This window comes from Pristis pectinata, chromosome 11, assembly GCF_009764475.1.
Source record: "Pristis pectinata isolate sPriPec2 chromosome 11, sPriPec2.1.pri, whole genome shotgun sequence".
Classification (NCBI taxonomy): Eukaryota; Metazoa; Chordata; class Chondrichthyes; order Rhinopristiformes; family Pristidae; genus Pristis; species Pristis pectinata.
This window is the reverse complement of record NC_067415.1, coordinates 26,973,996-26,992,702: the sequence shown is the minus strand read 5'-3', so window position 1 is coordinate 26,992,702 and position 18,707 is coordinate 26,973,996. Positions and strand designations below refer to the sequence as shown.

General features: G+C 38.1%; 1 protein-coding gene across 1 annotated transcript in view; it reads left to right on the top strand.

The window, feature by feature from the left end:
* The window catches only part of pan3 (poly(A) specific ribonuclease subunit PAN3), an 85,983-nt gene extending 74,762 nt beyond the window's left edge, over positions 1 to 11,221 (top strand). Inside the window, exons 16-18 of the mRNA XM_052026078.1 lie at positions 2,626 to 2,690; positions 7,792 to 7,930; positions 8,160 to 11,221. Of these exons, the coding sequence (XP_051882038.1) occupies positions 2,626 to 2,690; positions 7,792 to 7,930; positions 8,160 to 8,300 (345 nt within the window). The 3' untranslated portion in view covers positions 8,301 to 11,221. The remainder of the gene's footprint in view (positions 1 to 2,625; positions 2,691 to 7,791; positions 7,931 to 8,159) is intronic.
* Positions 11,222 to 18,707: the final 7,486 nt, after the last annotated feature.

Genomic DNA, 18,707 nt, shown 5'->3' with positions numbered 1-18,707 from the left:
ATGCAAAGTACTCATTAAGGATCTCACCCACTTCCTTCATCTCCATGCATAAATTCCCTCCTTTGTCCTTGGATCTACCCTTTCCCTACCTACCCTCTTACTCCTAATATACACAAAAAATGCCTTGGGATTCTCCTTAATCCCACTTGCCAAGGACATTTCGTGACCTCTTTCAGCTCTGCTAATTTCTTGTTGAAGTTTTTTCTGTTTTCCTGAAGTTCTTCAAGGGTCTTGTCTGATTTCAGCCTCCTAATCCTTATATATGCTTACTTTTCCTTTTTGATTAAACTATCTCTTGTCATTCCAAGGTTTCTGAATCTTGTCATCTTTATCTTTCCATCCTGACAGAAACATGTTGACCCTGAATGCTAATTAACTGGACTCCCACATGTCAGATGCGATGTACCCACAAACTGCCATTCCCAATCTACTTTCTCCAGTTCCTACCTAATACCTAAATACACTTCCGTCAATCTTTAGCACTTTCACATGATGATCAGTCTTATCTTTATACACAACCATCTTAAAACTTATGGAATTATGGTATTGTTCCCAAAATGCTCCCCCACTGGAAGTTCAATTACCTGACCAGGCTCATTCCCCAATGTAAGTCCAGTACAGCCAGTCAATATTGGGGAAGTTAAAATCACTTTTCCACGATCTGCCAGCATATCTGTTCCTCTAGCTCCTATTGCCGAGAGTATAACCCCACCATACTGATTGCACCATTCTTATTCCTGAGTTCTACTCATTGGATGAGCCCTCCAAGATATCCTCTCTTAGTGCAACAGTGATATTCTCCCTAATCAGTAATGCAACTTCTGCACCTCTTGCGCTCCTCATGTCTAAAACATCTGTATCCTGAAACATTGAGCTGCAGTCCTGCCCTTCTCTCAACCAAGTTTCTGAAATGGATACAACGTTGTAGTTCGATGTGTTAATCCAGACTCCAAGATCATTTGTTTTACCCGTTATACTCCCTGCATTAAAATAAATACACCTTAGACCATCATTCCTGCCATGTTCATTATCCTGACCCTGCTTGTATTTACTATTAGACTTACTTGACTTAACCCCTAACTTCTCAATCGCTCCACTTGCTGACCTACTGCTTACACCCTGCCACACTAGTTTAAACCCTCTTGAGTAGCAGACCTCCCTGCAAGGATATTGATGCCCTTCCAATTTAGGTGCAACCTGACTTTCTTTTATAAGTCCCACTTGCCCTGGAAGAGATCCCAATGATGCAGGTGCCTGAAGCCCTCCCTTCTGCACCAGGCCTTTAGCCATGCATTTCAACTGTACTATTTTTGACCTCACTAGCATGTGGTATAGGGAGTAATCATGAGATTGCAGAATCCCATCTCTTTTCCTGCCTATGTCGTTAGTACCAACATGGACCACAACTTCTGGTTGCTCATCCTCCCTTTTCAAACTGTCCTGCACCTGCCTTGACCCTGACAACAGACCATCCTGGAGCCTTGCTCGCGGCCACAGAAACCCCTATCAGTGCCCCTGACTATAAAGACCCCTATTACTATCACTCACTTAGACTTTGACCTTCCCTGCTGAACAACAGAATCTGTCATCGTGCCAATTGTGGATATAGGTGTACGTAGTGCAATTATTCCTTCCTATGCAAACAACTTTATGCTATTTTATCATTTAATATGTCAGGCAATTATAAAGTCAGTCTGATGAAGACTTCTATGGGGATACAAGGTTTAGGGTAATTAGTCATGGTTTATGGTAGAGTGAAAAAAATATTTAGGGACAGCATAGTGTTGCAGCTATAGAGCTGCTACCACATAGCTCCATTGATCTGAATTCAATCCTGACCTTTGCTGGTATCTGTGTGGAGTTTGCATGTTCTCCCTTTGGTGTTGGTTTCCTCCTCTTGCTCCTAATTTCCTCCCACATTCCAAGGAGTGTGCTGGTAGATAGGTTAATTGACCACTGAAAATTGCCACTAGATATTAGGTGATTGGTAAAATCCGAGGGCAGTTGATGGGAATATGGGAAGAATAATAGGATTAGTGTAAATGGGTGCTTAATTGCTGGCATGGATTCAGTGGACTGAGAGGCCTGTTTCTGTATTGTAAAACTGATAAACAAATTAATCTTAAATTTTGCCTATTTGTTTGAACCAGTATCATTGTATTTAAACACCTTTTGTTGAGCAAAAACAGTTCAGCATGGTAATATTCATTTTAGTTTACCGGTGTTGAACATGGGTTATCATTTTGAGGTTTAATTAGCAGTAGATAATTTGTAGTAGAAATTGGACTTTTAAAGGATATGCAGCATTAAAGTGTGAGAAGCTCCCATTTGTGTCTGGATGGAAGGATTTGATGTTGTTAAAATAAGGAGTGGAGTGGAGTGGGATGAGCTGTAATGTGAACTGTCTCTTTCAAGGTTGGGTGGAGAGGATACAGCATTTTTGTCTTTTATTCTGATTGTATGGTCGAGCTTTAAATGGTTTTCAGAAGATATTGCCATTTCAATGAATTGCTCTACCTTCAAAAGATAAGTACCTCAATTACATTTTGACGAAACAAAAAACTATGGTTGAGCGATAGATTAATTAGGTTCTATTTTAATCTGTTTGCCTTTTCTCTCTTGCAGGAGGTGCAAAATGGAAGGCTGTTTAGGCTGCTAGCAAAACTGGGAACAATCAATGAGAGGCCAGAGTAAGCTTTATTTACAGAAACTCTCAACAGAAAATGAGGCTGCAGGGTTATTGTTCCCATCTTTCTCCCTTTTCACTTTTTTATTCTGAATATCACCTCACATTTAGTCTAGGCCTGAGATTCCACTGAACACTCAGTTAAGGGGTTAGCGCGACGCTATTACAGCGCCAGCGATCAGGGTTCGATTCCCGTCGCTGTCTGTAGGGAGTTTGTACGTTCTCCTGTGTCTGCGTGGGTTTCCTCCGGGTGCTCTGGTTTCCTCCTACATTGCAAAGAAGTATGGGTAGGTTAATTTGGGTTTAAAATGGGTGGCGCGGACTCGTTGGGCCGGAAGGGCCTGTTACCACGCTGTAAATAAAATTTAAAAAAAATTTAATCAGATTGTATGACTCCAACAAGTCACAATGGGTTAATTCAGTAATTAACAGCAGTGGAAGTAAATTAAATAATTGGTTTTTGATTTATTGCAGGAAAAATGGTGAGTACTTGCAATATTTCATCTGATCTTATTTCTTTTTGTACAGCATTCAGTTCAGTTCTACAGGTACAAATTGTCAAAATTTGTGACCCAAGTCCAGTTTGTGTAATTGTCAGGTGTCTTGGGATTGAAATATGCAGCCATAAGATTTGTTTCAGCACTGGGCTTTTTGAATTACGTGAATAAATGGAAGGATAGAATATTTGTTTATTGCCACGTTTCTGTGCAATCAGATGGAGATGATGATCAGTTTTCTTGTATATCTATTTTGATTCAACTATTAGGTGATAATATATATGTAGTTTTAATACTAAATATTAGAAATCAGTAACATTTGCTGCACCACACCTGCAGAAAGCCATACCTATGTCCCATGACTTTTCTGTGCTCATAGGTTTCTATCCAACTACTTTATCCATAAATAGGAGCTCATCCAAAACTCCTGTCTGTATACTATTTTGCATAAAGCCCTGTTTGCCCTTCACCACTGCCTCCACTGACCTCATTATGTTCCACCGCGGCAACGCCTCAAATTCTTTTTCAATCCTTGTACATATTAAATACTTCCATGGACACTCTGCTGCATAAATACTGCAGCCCTACACTCCAGCAAATCCTTTGTGTTCCTGGGCTCTTGCACATACCTGGCAGTCAGTCAGTCAATCCCTTTCTGGCTGCCTCTTCCCCATCTGATGAAGGCAATTATGCCTTGTGCCGCCTTTACCACTCTATCTACTTGCTTTGTCACTTTCAGGAAGCTATGGACTTGCACTCCCGGATCCCTCTGTATATGCATGCTCCTTAGGGTCCTGCCATTTACAGTAATTCTTTCATTGCTGAGCTTCTGAAAAGTAAAGTTTGCTTACGTATATTGTGTGTGTGTGTACACACTGGAGACTGGAGTATGGAAAATAAAGTCCTCCTTTGTGGGGGGGGGGGGGGGGGGGGGAGATAAAAGAACAGCCAAGCCAGTGTTTTAATGTCATTGAAAAATATTTAAGAATGGAATTTAGTCAGAGAAAGAATTAGAAGGAAGAGGCCTCATTTGTATTTTTTTAACATAGTTTATCGACGATAAATATGGAAAACATTGCAAAATACCTACCACATCAGGCAATATTGTAATGAGAAAAACAGGAAAATATTTTGGGTTGATTACCATGCATTAAAATTGCAAGGCAAGGTTGACAGTTTTTGACCAAGTTCAGAGTAGGAAATGCAATGGATGGGTAAAGGGAGAGGAAGAGGTGTCTGCACTAAGCCAGAGAATGAAGTGATTAAAAGATAAAAGGAATGATGGTGCAATGCAAAAGACATTAGCGTAAGAAAAGAATCGAACAATGGGTCTCAAAAACCTGTAAATAGCAATGACAAAGTTGTTATCAGTACTGCTTTTGAAGAATTTGGAATTAATTGTAAAGTCTGAAGTTGCTGAAATCACTAAACTCAGAAGTTTGTAAACTGCGCTTTTGTTAGTGTTCATTGAAGCAGTACAGGAAGCAGAGTACAAGGTTCATAGTCAGCAAAATGATCACACCCAATCTGCATTTGGAAACCACACTGTAAGCAGCAAATACAAGATATTTAATTAAAAATAATAGAAACTAGTGACCCTTTTCACCCGAAAGATCAACTATATAGGATGTTGAGGATAGCAGAAATACATAGTTGGAGACTATAGAAAACTTAACATGACTTCAAATCATAAAAGATCAAAATTATACTCCTGCCTTTGGAGTGTATCCACTTTCAAATCAGTGTTTAAGTTAAGCTAAATCAGTCACAATCTTTGCATAGATTATGACCCCATTACCTCTGCATCCCAAAAAAATTGCATATTCCTATTAGCTAATGCTGGAACAGCATCAAACATTTTTCTGGCATAATGTTCTGCCCATCATATTATGTACAGGTAACATTGTACTAGAGGGAGTCCACAGGAGATTGTGATATGGTCTAGACTAGAAACTTTTACTGATAAAGGAAGCTGGGATTTTTTTTTGTAGCAGAGTCTGAAGGAAAATTAGATGAGATTTAGAAAATTGAGAGGCCTACAAAAAGTGAATAGGATTGATCTATTACACTCATCAAGGAAGTAGTGAGGCATAAACATAAGGTAATTGTTCAAAAGATTTGAGCAGAAATAGAGAAAATAGTTTTCTCACTCCATGTGGAGGAGGGCCAGAGGCCTTAGAGGCAGAAACTCTCATCACCTTCAGAACATACTTGAATGAAGATTTATCTACTATAGCTTCAAACTACAGAGCAAGAGCTGAAAAGTAGGATTAGCCATTTACTGACTTGCAGGGATGTGATAAACCTGCTGGTGCCTTCTGCACCATAAATTTTAGCATAGTCTTTAACTTAAACTGCTTGCCTCAGGTCATCTGCTATAGTCCTCATTTGCTTTCCTTTTAACTTCTTCCAGACCTAGATGCTCCCTTCCTCAGGGTCAATTCAATTCATGCATAGTTCATGACTTGATAATTGTTTAATAATGAAGGCTGGAAGTTGCAATATTTTGATCCAATTTCTGTTGAGTAATTAAAATGAACCACACACAATGGCGGCATCACATGCACAAAATACAATTGAGAAATAAATCCTGCATGGGGCTGAATCATAAAGGGAGTGGCCAGTCTATTTTCCTGATGGACAGGACTTGCAGCATGAAATGGGTGCAAATGCTTCAAAATAGGCACTGAATACTTTTTATGCACAATTTATGTGTGCACGCACAAACAGAATGAATGGGCCCAGTTTCTAGGCAGGGGTCTTCTTCACTCAACACTGCAGAGCAACTTGAACGACAGAAGCCTTTGCATAAATCATCAAATCAGCCTGGGTTGTATCACAGCAAATGAGCATGTTGGCTTCAGATGATGATGATGATTGTAACTTACCACTGTTACTACAGAGCCCAGAACCCAATTTTAGTCAACTCTCATCCCAGTTGTTTCAGACATTGTTCGAAATGCTGTAACAAATTTCAAGCACAGTATCGATATTCTGGGACTGATTCTGCATTGGAAGTGGAACTGTCAGTTGTGAATCAGAAAATTGTGGATTCAATCACAGCACAAATCTGGGTTGCCATTTTGGTGATATATTGAGCAAATAATCCATAAATATTGGTGTGATCTGTCGACTTGTCCACCGATATAAAAGATTCCAAGCCATTCTTCTCAACTGTAGTTGAAATTTCTCAGTGTGCTGATCACTATTTATCTCTGGACATGTTCAGTTTTCATTTATATAGCTCCTATCTTGTGAGATTTTGTTGTACATACTTTGCTACATTTATCTACAAAACTGTATATTTAAGGAAATATTCATTGACTGCAATGCACTTTATGATGAGCAGTAATGTGAAAGGTTGATTCCTTTTTCTGTCTCACAGTAGAAGTGCTATCAATTTGATTGAATTAAGATTCTTGATGTAATTGCAAACTTTTGCCACTGGCTAATCCACTGAAGTGGAGTGAAGAAAGATCAGTAACTGAGCAAAAATAATTAAACTAAGAAAAATTATTGTATTTCTGGAGAAAATATTACCTCAATGATATTTTTAATTTGGCTGAGTCATGTGGGAAAATTAAGAGGACTTTACCAAAGACAAAAAATTTGTGTATGTGATCTGCCATGTTGCTCCTGGCTTTATAAAAACAAAAATGCATTAACAGGAAGAGAATTTCAATGAAACAAGAGCCACTTGGAAATGACAAGATTGCATGTTTACTAAAGCATAAATATTTTATGATTTTTCCAAATTAATAAATGTGTTGATTTGGTTGTGGAGATCGAGCTACAGTCAAAGAATAAAAAAAACATACTGAAGGTAAGTTGTCTAAAATTCCTAGTTTTGCTGAAATAAAGTTTGTGCTGCTTATACACTGGTGCTTTGCCATTTATTGGAAGCCAGGTAAACATCAGATTTTACTAATTTGACTTACTTCATCTTAGGCCAATTTAATTAAGTGATAATGTCTGCATGATTTAGTAAGGCCCATTTGCATGAATATTTTGATAGTTGTACTTTTCACTATAGTCTAAATTTTGAATAAAGTATTATATAAAATTTATTCTATATTTCACCACTTTTAAATGCTGCTAATGCAAGCAAACCAATCGTCACATTCAGTACACTTGTTAAAGTGATAAATAGATAATATTAAACCCATCTTAAGCTAGTAATTATTCCCATTAACTCATTTTTCTGTAAAAACTTGTTAATAGTTTTCATTGCCTTAAAAGCATGATGAATCATTTGAATATCTATTTATAGACAATATTTTAATATTGCCCATCCTTTACCTCTCCCAACGTTAAAGAATTATGTGAGATTAAGAGAGATTTAGTGAGGAAGACTTTTAATTATGTCAGCCTTGTAGTACAATTAACGATGCATAAAATTCTATTCCTATTTGGTTTTGAATTTCCATTTCAAGAAGCTAAAATGTGTCCTTTTTTTAATTGTGCACTTATAGTTCAGCATACTATTCAATATTACATTGTCTATACCAAGTTTATTATGAGAATTGTGTACTGGTCTGCGACTGGAAACCTTTTAGAACGGCCATTAAATAGGCTTGCTACTTTATGTTGTGCATATTGTTTTACTAGATTCCAAAAGGATCCTACCTGGTCAGAAACAGGTGACAGATATCTGCTAAAACTGTTTAGAGATCATCTTTTCCACCAGTTAACTGAAGCAGGTACTCCATGGATTGATCTCAGTCATATTGTCTCCTGTTTGAACAAGGTAATGGACAAATATGTTTATCATTACAGCAGACACTGCCATGATACTTTGGAAATATAAACAATCAATTATGATTTGCAAACATATTAAAATCTCAGTGGTGAAATTTAAATGTCAGTGTACAACCAGCTCTATATTAAGTGCATGATTTTATAAATTTTGCTTATGTGCTTTATAGTGTTTGAAAGCTGATTTAATATTTGTTGTTTCCTTTTTCACTTCTTTGCAGTTGGATGCTGGTGTTCCGGAAAAAATAAGTCTTGTTTCTAGAGATGAAAAGAGTGTTCTTGTGGTGACTTATGCTGATTTGAAGCGCTGCTTTGAAAGCGCTTTCTCAGAACTCCTAGCAGCTTCTAACGGGCAGTTGTAGTATTTGCTGTGGTCAGGCAAAGCATTGCCGAAGAAGAATATAAAGAGCTAATTGCACTACAGCTGTACTAATGCCATCTCATTTCACATTTAAAAGACAAATGTAAATGAGCAGCGCTGCTTGCACGTTGGTCAGGTACACTGTTACTTGAAGGAGGAACGTCCATATTACAGGAGTTGGAACTGCCATCTGTGTCTGTCAAGACTGCTTTTAAATTGGGAAACAGCATCAGATGCATGATGATCCCAGTTTTATTTTTTCACGTGTTTATGCACTAATTTTAAGTTCAGGATGTGATCTTTAAGGATTTACCACATGTAATTTTGATAAGGGAAATTTGTTACCTTCAGAATTGCTTTCTGGGTAACAGTGTATGCCTCTAAGAAAGATGTTGAAGAGATTTTGCTGCACACAAGCCTCCAGCAAGGACGAGGTGAAAATGCCATTGGAAATGCTATTTGGTAAACTGCATTCCGATGGGTTATGTTTCTGGCAAACGGTGTGCTGGACTTCAGACTGACTGCCATGTTCTATCACTCAGAAAACCAAACAACAAGAAGCATATTTTTATGGAAATCAGGTGGATATCATGGACGCTATACTTGTAGGAACTAAACAACTCCTGTATGTCAGTGTTGATGGCATCTCCGAACTATCACAGCTACACATCTTTCATAACAAAATTTACAAGTAGCTTTTTTGCTTCATACAGCTACCAGCGCCTTTTTTAAAAATGAATTCAGTGTAAGTAATAAACAGGTAAAATGGCTCTACATTTATGCAAGCTTTTTTTTATAGGAGACTAATTTTTAAATTGAGTTCAATGCCTGAAATCTCAGGAGTGGATTAAATTTTGTTATGTACCATTTAATTTTGTATAAAGTTCTATTATTTGAACAGCAGCTTTATTAGGGTACTTTACACTGGATATGAAAACAAAAAGGAACTTAAAGTACATTAACATAAAAAGCAGCAGTTATTTGACAGTAGTAACCTGTGCAATTGAACTACTTCATTTTGGAAGGATTGTGCACTGCTGTGCCTTTACAATGCTGTTTGCCCCAAAATTGGCTTTGCAATTAGGCATACTAATTACAGATATCTGGAGCTATCTGAAGTATGATGTTTCAGAATCTTAGGATTATAAGCTGTATCACTTTTCTGGGAAATTATTTCATTTGCAGAATCAAATTCTAAATGTGTTATCATTTATTGAAATGGATCCATTTAGGGAAATAGAGAAACATATCAAAACATAATGCAGATTTGTTTAACTAAAGAGTCATGTATGACTGCCAAATTTGTTGGACAATTTGAAGTGAATATAAAGAAAATGAATTCAATGTAATGACTGAAGTACATCTTTTCTTCCCAGTATTAAATGTTCTGTAGCACTGGTTGCTTTATATATAATGCAGACGAATGCTAAAACTGAGTATAGAGCAATGCAGTCTTTACAATTGAACTTTCTTTCTCATTAGTCCAATATTATCAGCGTAAAGTTCTGCATATTGGATTTGTTTGGTATTGACAAAAATATTCATGCTTAAGGTTTGGAAGCTGTTTATTTGACAACTGCAATGAGATTCACTCAGTAGCACCATTTGTTAAAATTAATGGGGAAGGACTACATATATTTGTGATATTGACACATTTGTATGCATCCTGTGCAAATTGGCCTTTAAGCTGGCAGTACAAGCAATCACAATGTTTCCCTCATTTTAGTTGTAAAGGAATTGAGGACACTTTACTATGTTCTTTCAAGGATAACGTCCTAAGTAAAGTCATGTCAATAGCTCATCTGTTTGACAGGAGCAGCTGTTTTTTGTATGTTTTGGGGAAAAATGCATTCTTTTATATAAAACCATTTAAAAATTTAAAAAAATGGTATTCTGACATAATGAAAAGAAATACTGTATTTATATCATTCTGTGCATTTCAAAAGTTTCTTGTTTCCATATTTGTGAATGATTGCTGAAAGTGGATCATCTCTGACTATTAAAGGTGTGCTTTGCCTTTTCACATTCTCAGTACGGACCAATATTAGGGTAATGGGCAGAAATAAGCGGGGCTTCAATTTTGATGTATACTCAACCAGCACACTGCCTCTGGATTATCAAAAGCAAAAAAAAGTCATCTCTGCATTAGTGAAATTCTGATAACTGGGTTCTTGTATCTAACATAATTTCAATGAGTAGCTAAATGCCCACAGTGTTCATTTAAATACTTTCATGACCCAATCCAAGTTAGCATTTGTATATCAGGACAAACACTTTTGCTCCATGTTATTATATTTACCATCTCTAGTCATCATGAGATTTTAGGTCTACACCTACAAAATTCACAGATATAGATTTAGAGAGTTCCAAATATTCTGAACAGGTTCCAGTTCATGCAGTTAAGAATATTTACAAATTGGGCTTTGAAGTTGGTATTGATTTCTTAAAAGATGAAATCTTGGGCACATGCCTGTTAATTAGTGATCAGCTGTTTCAAGAAAGACTATAAAGGCTTACAGTACATCATGGATAATGTGCTACCTTTTGATGATCCAGTGCCAGCCCCTGAAATCACATGGTGACTTCAGCTTTTGAAATCATGTATTCTTTGAAAATCTTTTCAATTATAGACAGGGTTTTCAGTTGGCTAATGCTGTTTAAAACAATTTGCATATGTATTACTATAATTTTTTTATATATTCTATAGGTGAGTTTTTTTTGTAAGAAAACCTTGTAAACATGCCCTATATGTTCCACTTTGGCCTTATTTTGTTTATTTTTGTAAAGAAAAAATTCCTTAAACCAGCTACCACAAATTAATCAATTTTGTCTGTTATGTCCCTTCCTCTATGTTAAATGTTTCCACCTGATTTAAACTTTTGTATGTACAGCAGTATTTTAATAAAGAATACCAGAATTTAAGTCTAGCCTAATGTCATTTGTGATGGTGGTAACAATTAATATTTTAAAAAGGACATCTTAAACTTTTGAACATAATTTCATGTATATCATGAGGTCGACCTCTGCAGAGGTGCCCAAGGATCTGCCTTGAGGCACAACTACATTCCCCTGTGAAGTTTATTCCTGGATGGGATAAAATTTCCCAGTGGGGTGTGGGCTGGAAAATAAGCCTTCTGAACCCATGGTAAGTTAAGTACTATGCACCCATTTAAGTTAACAAAAAAAACTGTACACTGAGGGAAAGGCAAGTTTTTATTTTGTGTAACTAAGGTTAAATGTTTTTAATACTTTGCGTGTCTATATTTCAAGTCTTTACACTTGTAAATGTTTAAAGAAAACTTGATCAGTTTTGGATGTTTGTGAATATCTAAATGCACCCCTGACAGCTGGCAAGCCTGGACACAAGGCCTTGCTGGATGCTGAAGCCCATTTGTCAGTGTAACAACCATTTGGGTCAGGAGGGGCCCAGCACAGCCCTGAGTCATGAATGATGATCAGCTGGGAGCTGGCTTCCCAGAGGAAACCGAGTCAGGCACCACAATGTGAGAAGCAGAGCAGGAACCCTGGACTTCAGGCCAGTGCAAGATCTATCTTCGTGAGTCACTTTTGATAGTTTGCACTATTTTAAATAGATGAAACTTCTAAGGCAGTAAATTGGTGGTAATTTGCAGAAACAAACACAAGTAATGATGACAGAACATGGCTATGCAAAAAATAGAACATTTACTGGAACAGTTATAAGTAGCTGTTTAAAAGTAATGTTTTCAAGCAATATTAGCCAAAGCTGGCAATTTTATGCTCTGCAATTTCATAGTGAGGTTAGTTGGAGCTTTAAAATGTTAATAGAACCATAGAATGGCACAACAGCAGGAGGCCATTTGGTCCACCATATCTCAACTGACACTTTGGCCTGTCACATTAATCACGTTCTCTTGCACTTTCCCCACAGCCCTTTATTTTCTCCCTTCAGAGATTTCTTAATTTTCTTTGGAGGATTACTATTAAATCTGCCTTCACCACTTTCAGGCAATGTATCCCAAATAGTAAGAATTTGCTGTGTAAACAAAAAAGTTTGTCATATTTGTCACACAAATCTGTATCTGCCACTGCAAACTGTTCCACTTTATTCACGTAAAGCAATTCTTGATTTTGAATACCTCTTTCAAATCTCCCCTCAACCTTATCTACAGCAACAATTTTGCTAACATTACTTGAATCCCTTATTTGGTCGATAAATCTCTTGCACCTGATAAATGTCTTGGCAACCCTGCTTCAGGCAGAGTTGAAAACAATCCAGCTGTGATTAACTAACACTGTATGAAGTTTGAATGAAGTTTCCTCCTTTTTTGATTCTGTCCCTATGTGGGCCAAGGATTACATATGATTTTTCACAGCCATCTTAACTTGGCTTTGTTCATTTTGGGATTTGTGTACTTCTCTGTTTCTCTGATTCGGCACACCCTTGTGGTACAATTCTAAATTGCATCTTAACAGTTGTATCAAAATATCACCTCACACTTGTATCTTTCATTTGCCATGCATCTGCCCTATTTAGTTGCAGGTCTAAATCCCCTTGATTTTGTGTGTCATCTGCAGATGTGGAAGTTTGTCCTGTATCCCCAATTTTGGGTTTATTAATATATTACAAAAGGAACAATGGTGCTAATATTGATATCTGGTGCACACCACTGAACATCCTGAGTAAAAGACAGCCATTCAGCAATACAACTGCATTCTGTCACTCAAGTAATTCTGTACCCTTCCTGACACTCCCTTTTAAACCCATGGGCTTTAATTTAGTCAACATTTTTTTTATCTAGTATTTTACCCAACATTTTTTTTGAGAGTCCATATACACAGCCTTAAATAGACTATATAAACAAAGGACTGCAGATGCTGGAATCTAGATGAAAAACATGATGATGCTGGAGGAACTCAGCAGGCCAGGCAGCATCCACGGAGAAAAGCAGGCGGTTAATGTTTTGGTTCAGGACCCTTCTTCTGGACTGAAGCCCAATATATAGGAGGGAAAAACAGAGCAGTGATAGGTGGACAAAAGAGGGGAGGCAGGGTGGGCACAGGGTGGTGATAGGTAGATGCAGGTAAGAGAGTGACAGGCAGATGCAGGGGAGGAGGGGGGAGCAGATCCACCAGGGGATGGGTCAAAGGTAAGGAGAGAGAAAAAAAATGCACTATGCTCTTCATCTCTCAGTTGCTTCATCTGAGAAGTTGATGAAGAATTCAGATACCAATTAATTTTTGGCTCAGATTATTGTCAGTGAAAGATTTCTCACTGATGTTCAGTAGACTGGGCTTTAGTAGTTGTATTTATCCTTCTTGCCATGTGTTTATACAAACATATACTATATGCCATTTCCACTCTCCTTAGGTACCACCCCCTATCCATGGATGACTGGAAAATTAAGGCTGGAGTTCCTCCCCCATCCTCAATAACCTAGAATGCATTCTCTTTGGATCTTATCACTTTGCTACCTTCATGGGTTGCTGGTCTTTGAAGTTTGTGCTTATTTGCTTTTATCCTATTTAATGTTGATCCTGACTCCATCTTCATTGCTACATTAGCAACATTCTCATCTCTGACTGGAGGTAGATGTATAGTTTTAGTTTAGTACCTCAGCTGCACTGCTGCCTCCATAAAGTTACATTTTTGTGTCTTAGTCAAGCCAAACACTTAGACATCTTGTATTTGTTTAGGAATAACTTGGTTTCTCTTTCGTCATCTGTTAATTCCTTCTCATTCTTATCTTGTAGCTTCTCTATTTTTTCTTGTTCCTTTTACATAACACAATATTCTAGATTCTGAATCTTAATGATTATCACAAGACTTTTTTTTATTCAGTTAAACCTCTAGTTATTCCAAAGAACTTTAGCTTTGGATGTTTTTTCTCCTTCATAGGAATGTGTATATTCTGTACCTGAGGACCTCCCATTGTCTAATTAGTTGTTCCTACTCAGGTCAGATTATTTGTTTCAACTATCCACTGTTAGTCCTCCACTGAATGAATTCTACATGGGATTATTCTGTCTTTTTCTATCACGCTTCAAAATGTGTCACTTATTGCTCCCGTTGCAGCCTCCTCTACATCAGTGAATCCAGATACAGATCAGGGGACCGCTTTGTCGAGCACCTTTGCTCCGTCCACCGCACAGCCAGAATCTCCCAGTGGCCAGCTATTCCACTTCCCACTCCCACACTGACATGTCTGTCCACAGCCTCCTCTACTGCCACATTGAGGCCAGACGGAGGAGCAACACTTCATATTCCATCTTGGCAGTCTCCAACCTGAAGGCATCAACATCGATTTCTCTAACTTCTGGTAACCCCTCCCCTGTTTTCCCTCATTCCTGTGGCCCCTTCACTCCTTCTCCTTCCTCCCCACCCTCATGACCTGCCCACCTCTTCCCATTTTATTCCATGGTCTACTGTCCTATCAGATTCCTCCTTCTCCAGCCTTTTGCCTCTTCCACCTATCACCTCCCAGCTTCTCACATCATTCCCTTCTACCGTACCTCCCCCTCCCCTTTTATTCCAGCTTCTGCTCTCTTCCTTTCCAGTCCTGATGAAGGATCTTGACGCAAAATGTTGACTGATCATTTCCCTCCATTGATGCTGAGTTCCTCCAGCATTTTGTGTGCATTGATCAAAATATCTGTCTTCTCAAATTATCCAGCAATGCTTCCGGCTGGGTTGAAAATACTGATCAAGAAAGTTCTCAAACTTTTCAGGAATTCCAAAGATATTTCCCTTTCTCAGCTTGCATTGGGATGTTCACACAGTTACCATCATGAAAAGTAAAATGAGTAAGCATTGTAAGCAACATTAGTGATTTTACAGTTTGGGGTTTTTGAAATAATTTACTGAAATAAATCAATTTCTGATCATCCCCATATTTCAGCAATGTGCTCGATGTGCTGAATTTTAACTTTGGTAATCATTTTGTACCTATTTTCAGAATGTGGACTTATTATGAACTATACTAGATGAAGTTTATAAATAGGGTCTAAATGCATTCTTTTTGTATTTTTCTAAATTCAATGTCCATGTTTGTCATATAATCCCCTTGAAATATGAAAGCATGAATTTCATAGTTTCTTGGACTGGATTTGCTGGGAATCAGGAAGGAAAAATACCATTAAATATTGGTTGACTGTGCTAATATACTTAACCCAATTATACATTAAGGATTTCTTTTGTTATTAAATAGCCACAAGGGATTAAATTACTACTCCTTAAACCCATATCACTCTGCAGCCAGAAAATAGATTTGTCAAAGTGCAAGTTCAAATATAATTCGGTTGTTAAAGATACAAAGCAAAATCCTGAACTAATTAGCTTAATATCAGTGTTGCGAAAATACTGGTTGCTGTTGCAATGGCAGCAATTAAAGAATAAACGCATTGTCCAACCCAGTGTTTATGAAAATACGTCATAATCAAAATTGCTCCTATTTAATAAAATTGTAACAATTGTTAGATAAAGGTTAATTTATATAATTCAAATCATAGTCTTTCCGAAAATATTTCTTAATGGGAAGCTTAGAACTAAAGTTATCCAAGAAGTTCCCAGATGGATTAGTAGGATGTATTATTGAAAACTGGCATCACAGTGATTGGTACCCCATGCACCAGCCTGATAATGGCTTCAGTGTGTAGAATTTACAGATTTCATTACAGTTACTTGCTAAGGCTACTTTCTTAGTATCGTTCAGACCTACAGCCTCTACCACCAAGTAGGATAAGGGCAGCAGATGTATGGTAACACCACCCTTGAACTCATTCTGATCCTTCATTACTGCATCCATGTCCTGAAACTCCCTTCCCAACACTACTGTGTGCAGACAGCACCTTTCACTGAGAGACTGTGGTTTAAAGCAATAGCTCACCACTGCCTTTGAGGGCAATTACTGAAGAAAAAGTAAATATTGGCCTTGCCAGGAATTGCCTCTATCTGCAATGCACTAACAAGTAATTGCATGCAGTAAAAAGGTAATGCAGCTAATGCTTATTAAACTACTTAAATTATTTGACATTTTAGAACACAGAAGCACAGTACAGGCTCTTTGGCCCACAATGTTGTGCCGACATTTTATCCTGCTCTAAGATCTACCTAACCCTTCCCTCCCACATAGCCCCCTATTTTTCTATCATTCATTTGTCTATCTAAGAGTCTTTTAAATGTCCCTAATGTATCTGCCCCCACCACCTCTGCCGGCAGTGTGTTCCACGCACCCACCGCTCTTTTGAATAATAAAAGTTAAATGAAATTTTAATCTGGAAAACAAAGTCTAAAGTAATACTTCTGGCATATTGTGCTTGCTTGAAGGAGATGAAAAATAGTGAGCTGAAAATTGATTTTCAGACTTCAACCTGTTAACCACCTCCTAAATAAAGATATATGTGCACAGAATCTGCTAAACCCAATCCTATTAATTTGCATCACAATGGAGAAATCTGATGCTGGTTGACATAGCTGTCATTTGCTGAGTTTCTCATTCAGGAAAGATTGCCACAAAATGATCAAACGTGTGACTTTCCAAATATAGACCTCCCTGTTGCACATCTGTTCCCAGAGACCGTTTAACAGACACCTGAATGATTTCTTTTAAACTTTTTGTCCAATTTGCTCAACAATTTTGTTTCAAATGGAAATAAACAACTTTCTGAGATTTCTCTCCCAGTTATGTTTGCTTTTGATTCCTTAGCGACATCTGTGTCCTTTTAAATTTCAGCTAACCGAACATTTTCTTACAAATGCTCCTTGCCTTTAGCCTATCTGCTGCTGAAACCCTTTAAGGTGACCAGTTCTATCCATTTAGCCAGGAGAGTCCTGACTTACAAACATCATACTGACTGACCCCAAATACTATTTGCCCAGAATCTCTCTTGATGCTGAATTTACATACATTTAAAACCTTTAAAATTGTTTTAGTGTATTTAAATGATCTAAATTAATTGAAGTTGCTTGATGACATTATCGACCATTAAAATCAGTGGAAACTGTTTGTAACCTACTAAACATTGATCATATGGATTCCCCAGCATAAGTGATGAGAAATTGCTGCAACTTCAGTTTTCCTTGCTGGCTTCTAGTACTGGAGGACAAGGGGAAACAACCACAAATAGCTGACTAGACAACTTGCTTTCAAACACATTGGCAAATGCTGGTGTTGTGTTGCAACAATCCTGTAAAATCCTAGCTCTTGACACTCATTCATACTGATCTTAGTCAACTGCTAAAAGTAGTGGAATCCAGCTTGTGAATTTGTATCTGCTGCATTTTAAAAGCAGGATTATGGTGGCAGAATGACACACGGCGGTGGTACTTCAGGGCAGCTGTGAGCATGGTCAGCATTACACAACGTTGATAGTAGTTTGTGGGAAAAAGATACTAATATTGGCAAAAATAACTTGCTAGAATTAGAAATTGCGGAGTGGTGCAAGCTCAATTGCTCATGGCAAGGTTGTGTGCCTCAAAAAAAGGCCTCTGTGCCATGAAAACCCCCCTTGTATGGTGCCATCACATGCCCTGACCACAGGAATGATTAGGCCATGCCCCCTTTAAAAAGGCACCAGTCCGATTTTATCATTTTAAGGCAATTGTCACTTGGATTCTCATCCACATCTTTGTTAGCACCGGACTTGACTGTTGAAGAGCTCATCTGGTGAGACTTGTAACATCGTTCCCTCTACCATGTAAATTTCAGCTCCTAAGATGCTGCTTTTTCCACATCCTACCTTGCAGCTAATCCAGTTCACTTACATCTATCCTTGACCTGAACTGGCTCCTAGTTCCAGTGTCTGAAATGAAACTTTCTTTTCCTTCAGTTTGAATCCCTTTATACCCCTTTCCTGCATTACAACCTCCCATCCCACCAATGGTTGTTGTGCACTTGAGCATCTAGTCTCGAGACTTACTGCCAGAACTCATCCAGCTTTTTAACCCCGTCATCAACACCAGCTCTTTGAATAACCTTGTGGTCACCCTTTTGGTGCTGTCTTTTTTTTCTCTCTAATTCACCCTTCCTTAGTTAGCATGGAATATTTTGCTGTGTTAGAGGTATTGTTCTGTAAGACAGTGCATTAGGGATACAAAAGACCGCAGATGCTGGACTCTGGAGCAAAACACAAGCTGCTGGAGGAATTAAGCAGGTTGGGCAGCAGCTGTGGAGGCAAAGGGCCAGTGAACGTTTTGCGTCGAGACCCTGCATCAGGATGGAGCATGTAGAGTGGAGATAGCCAGTATAAAGCGGTGAGGGGGAGGGGCCCGGCAGGAGCTGGCTCGTGGATCCAGGTGAGGAGGAGTTGATGGGCAGATGGAGAGGGAGGAGTGAAGACAGCGACAGAGGCTGGGAGGTGGTTAGTGGAAACAACAAGGGGCTGTAGATCATGGAATCTGATATGAAACAAAGATGATGAGTGAGTCCAA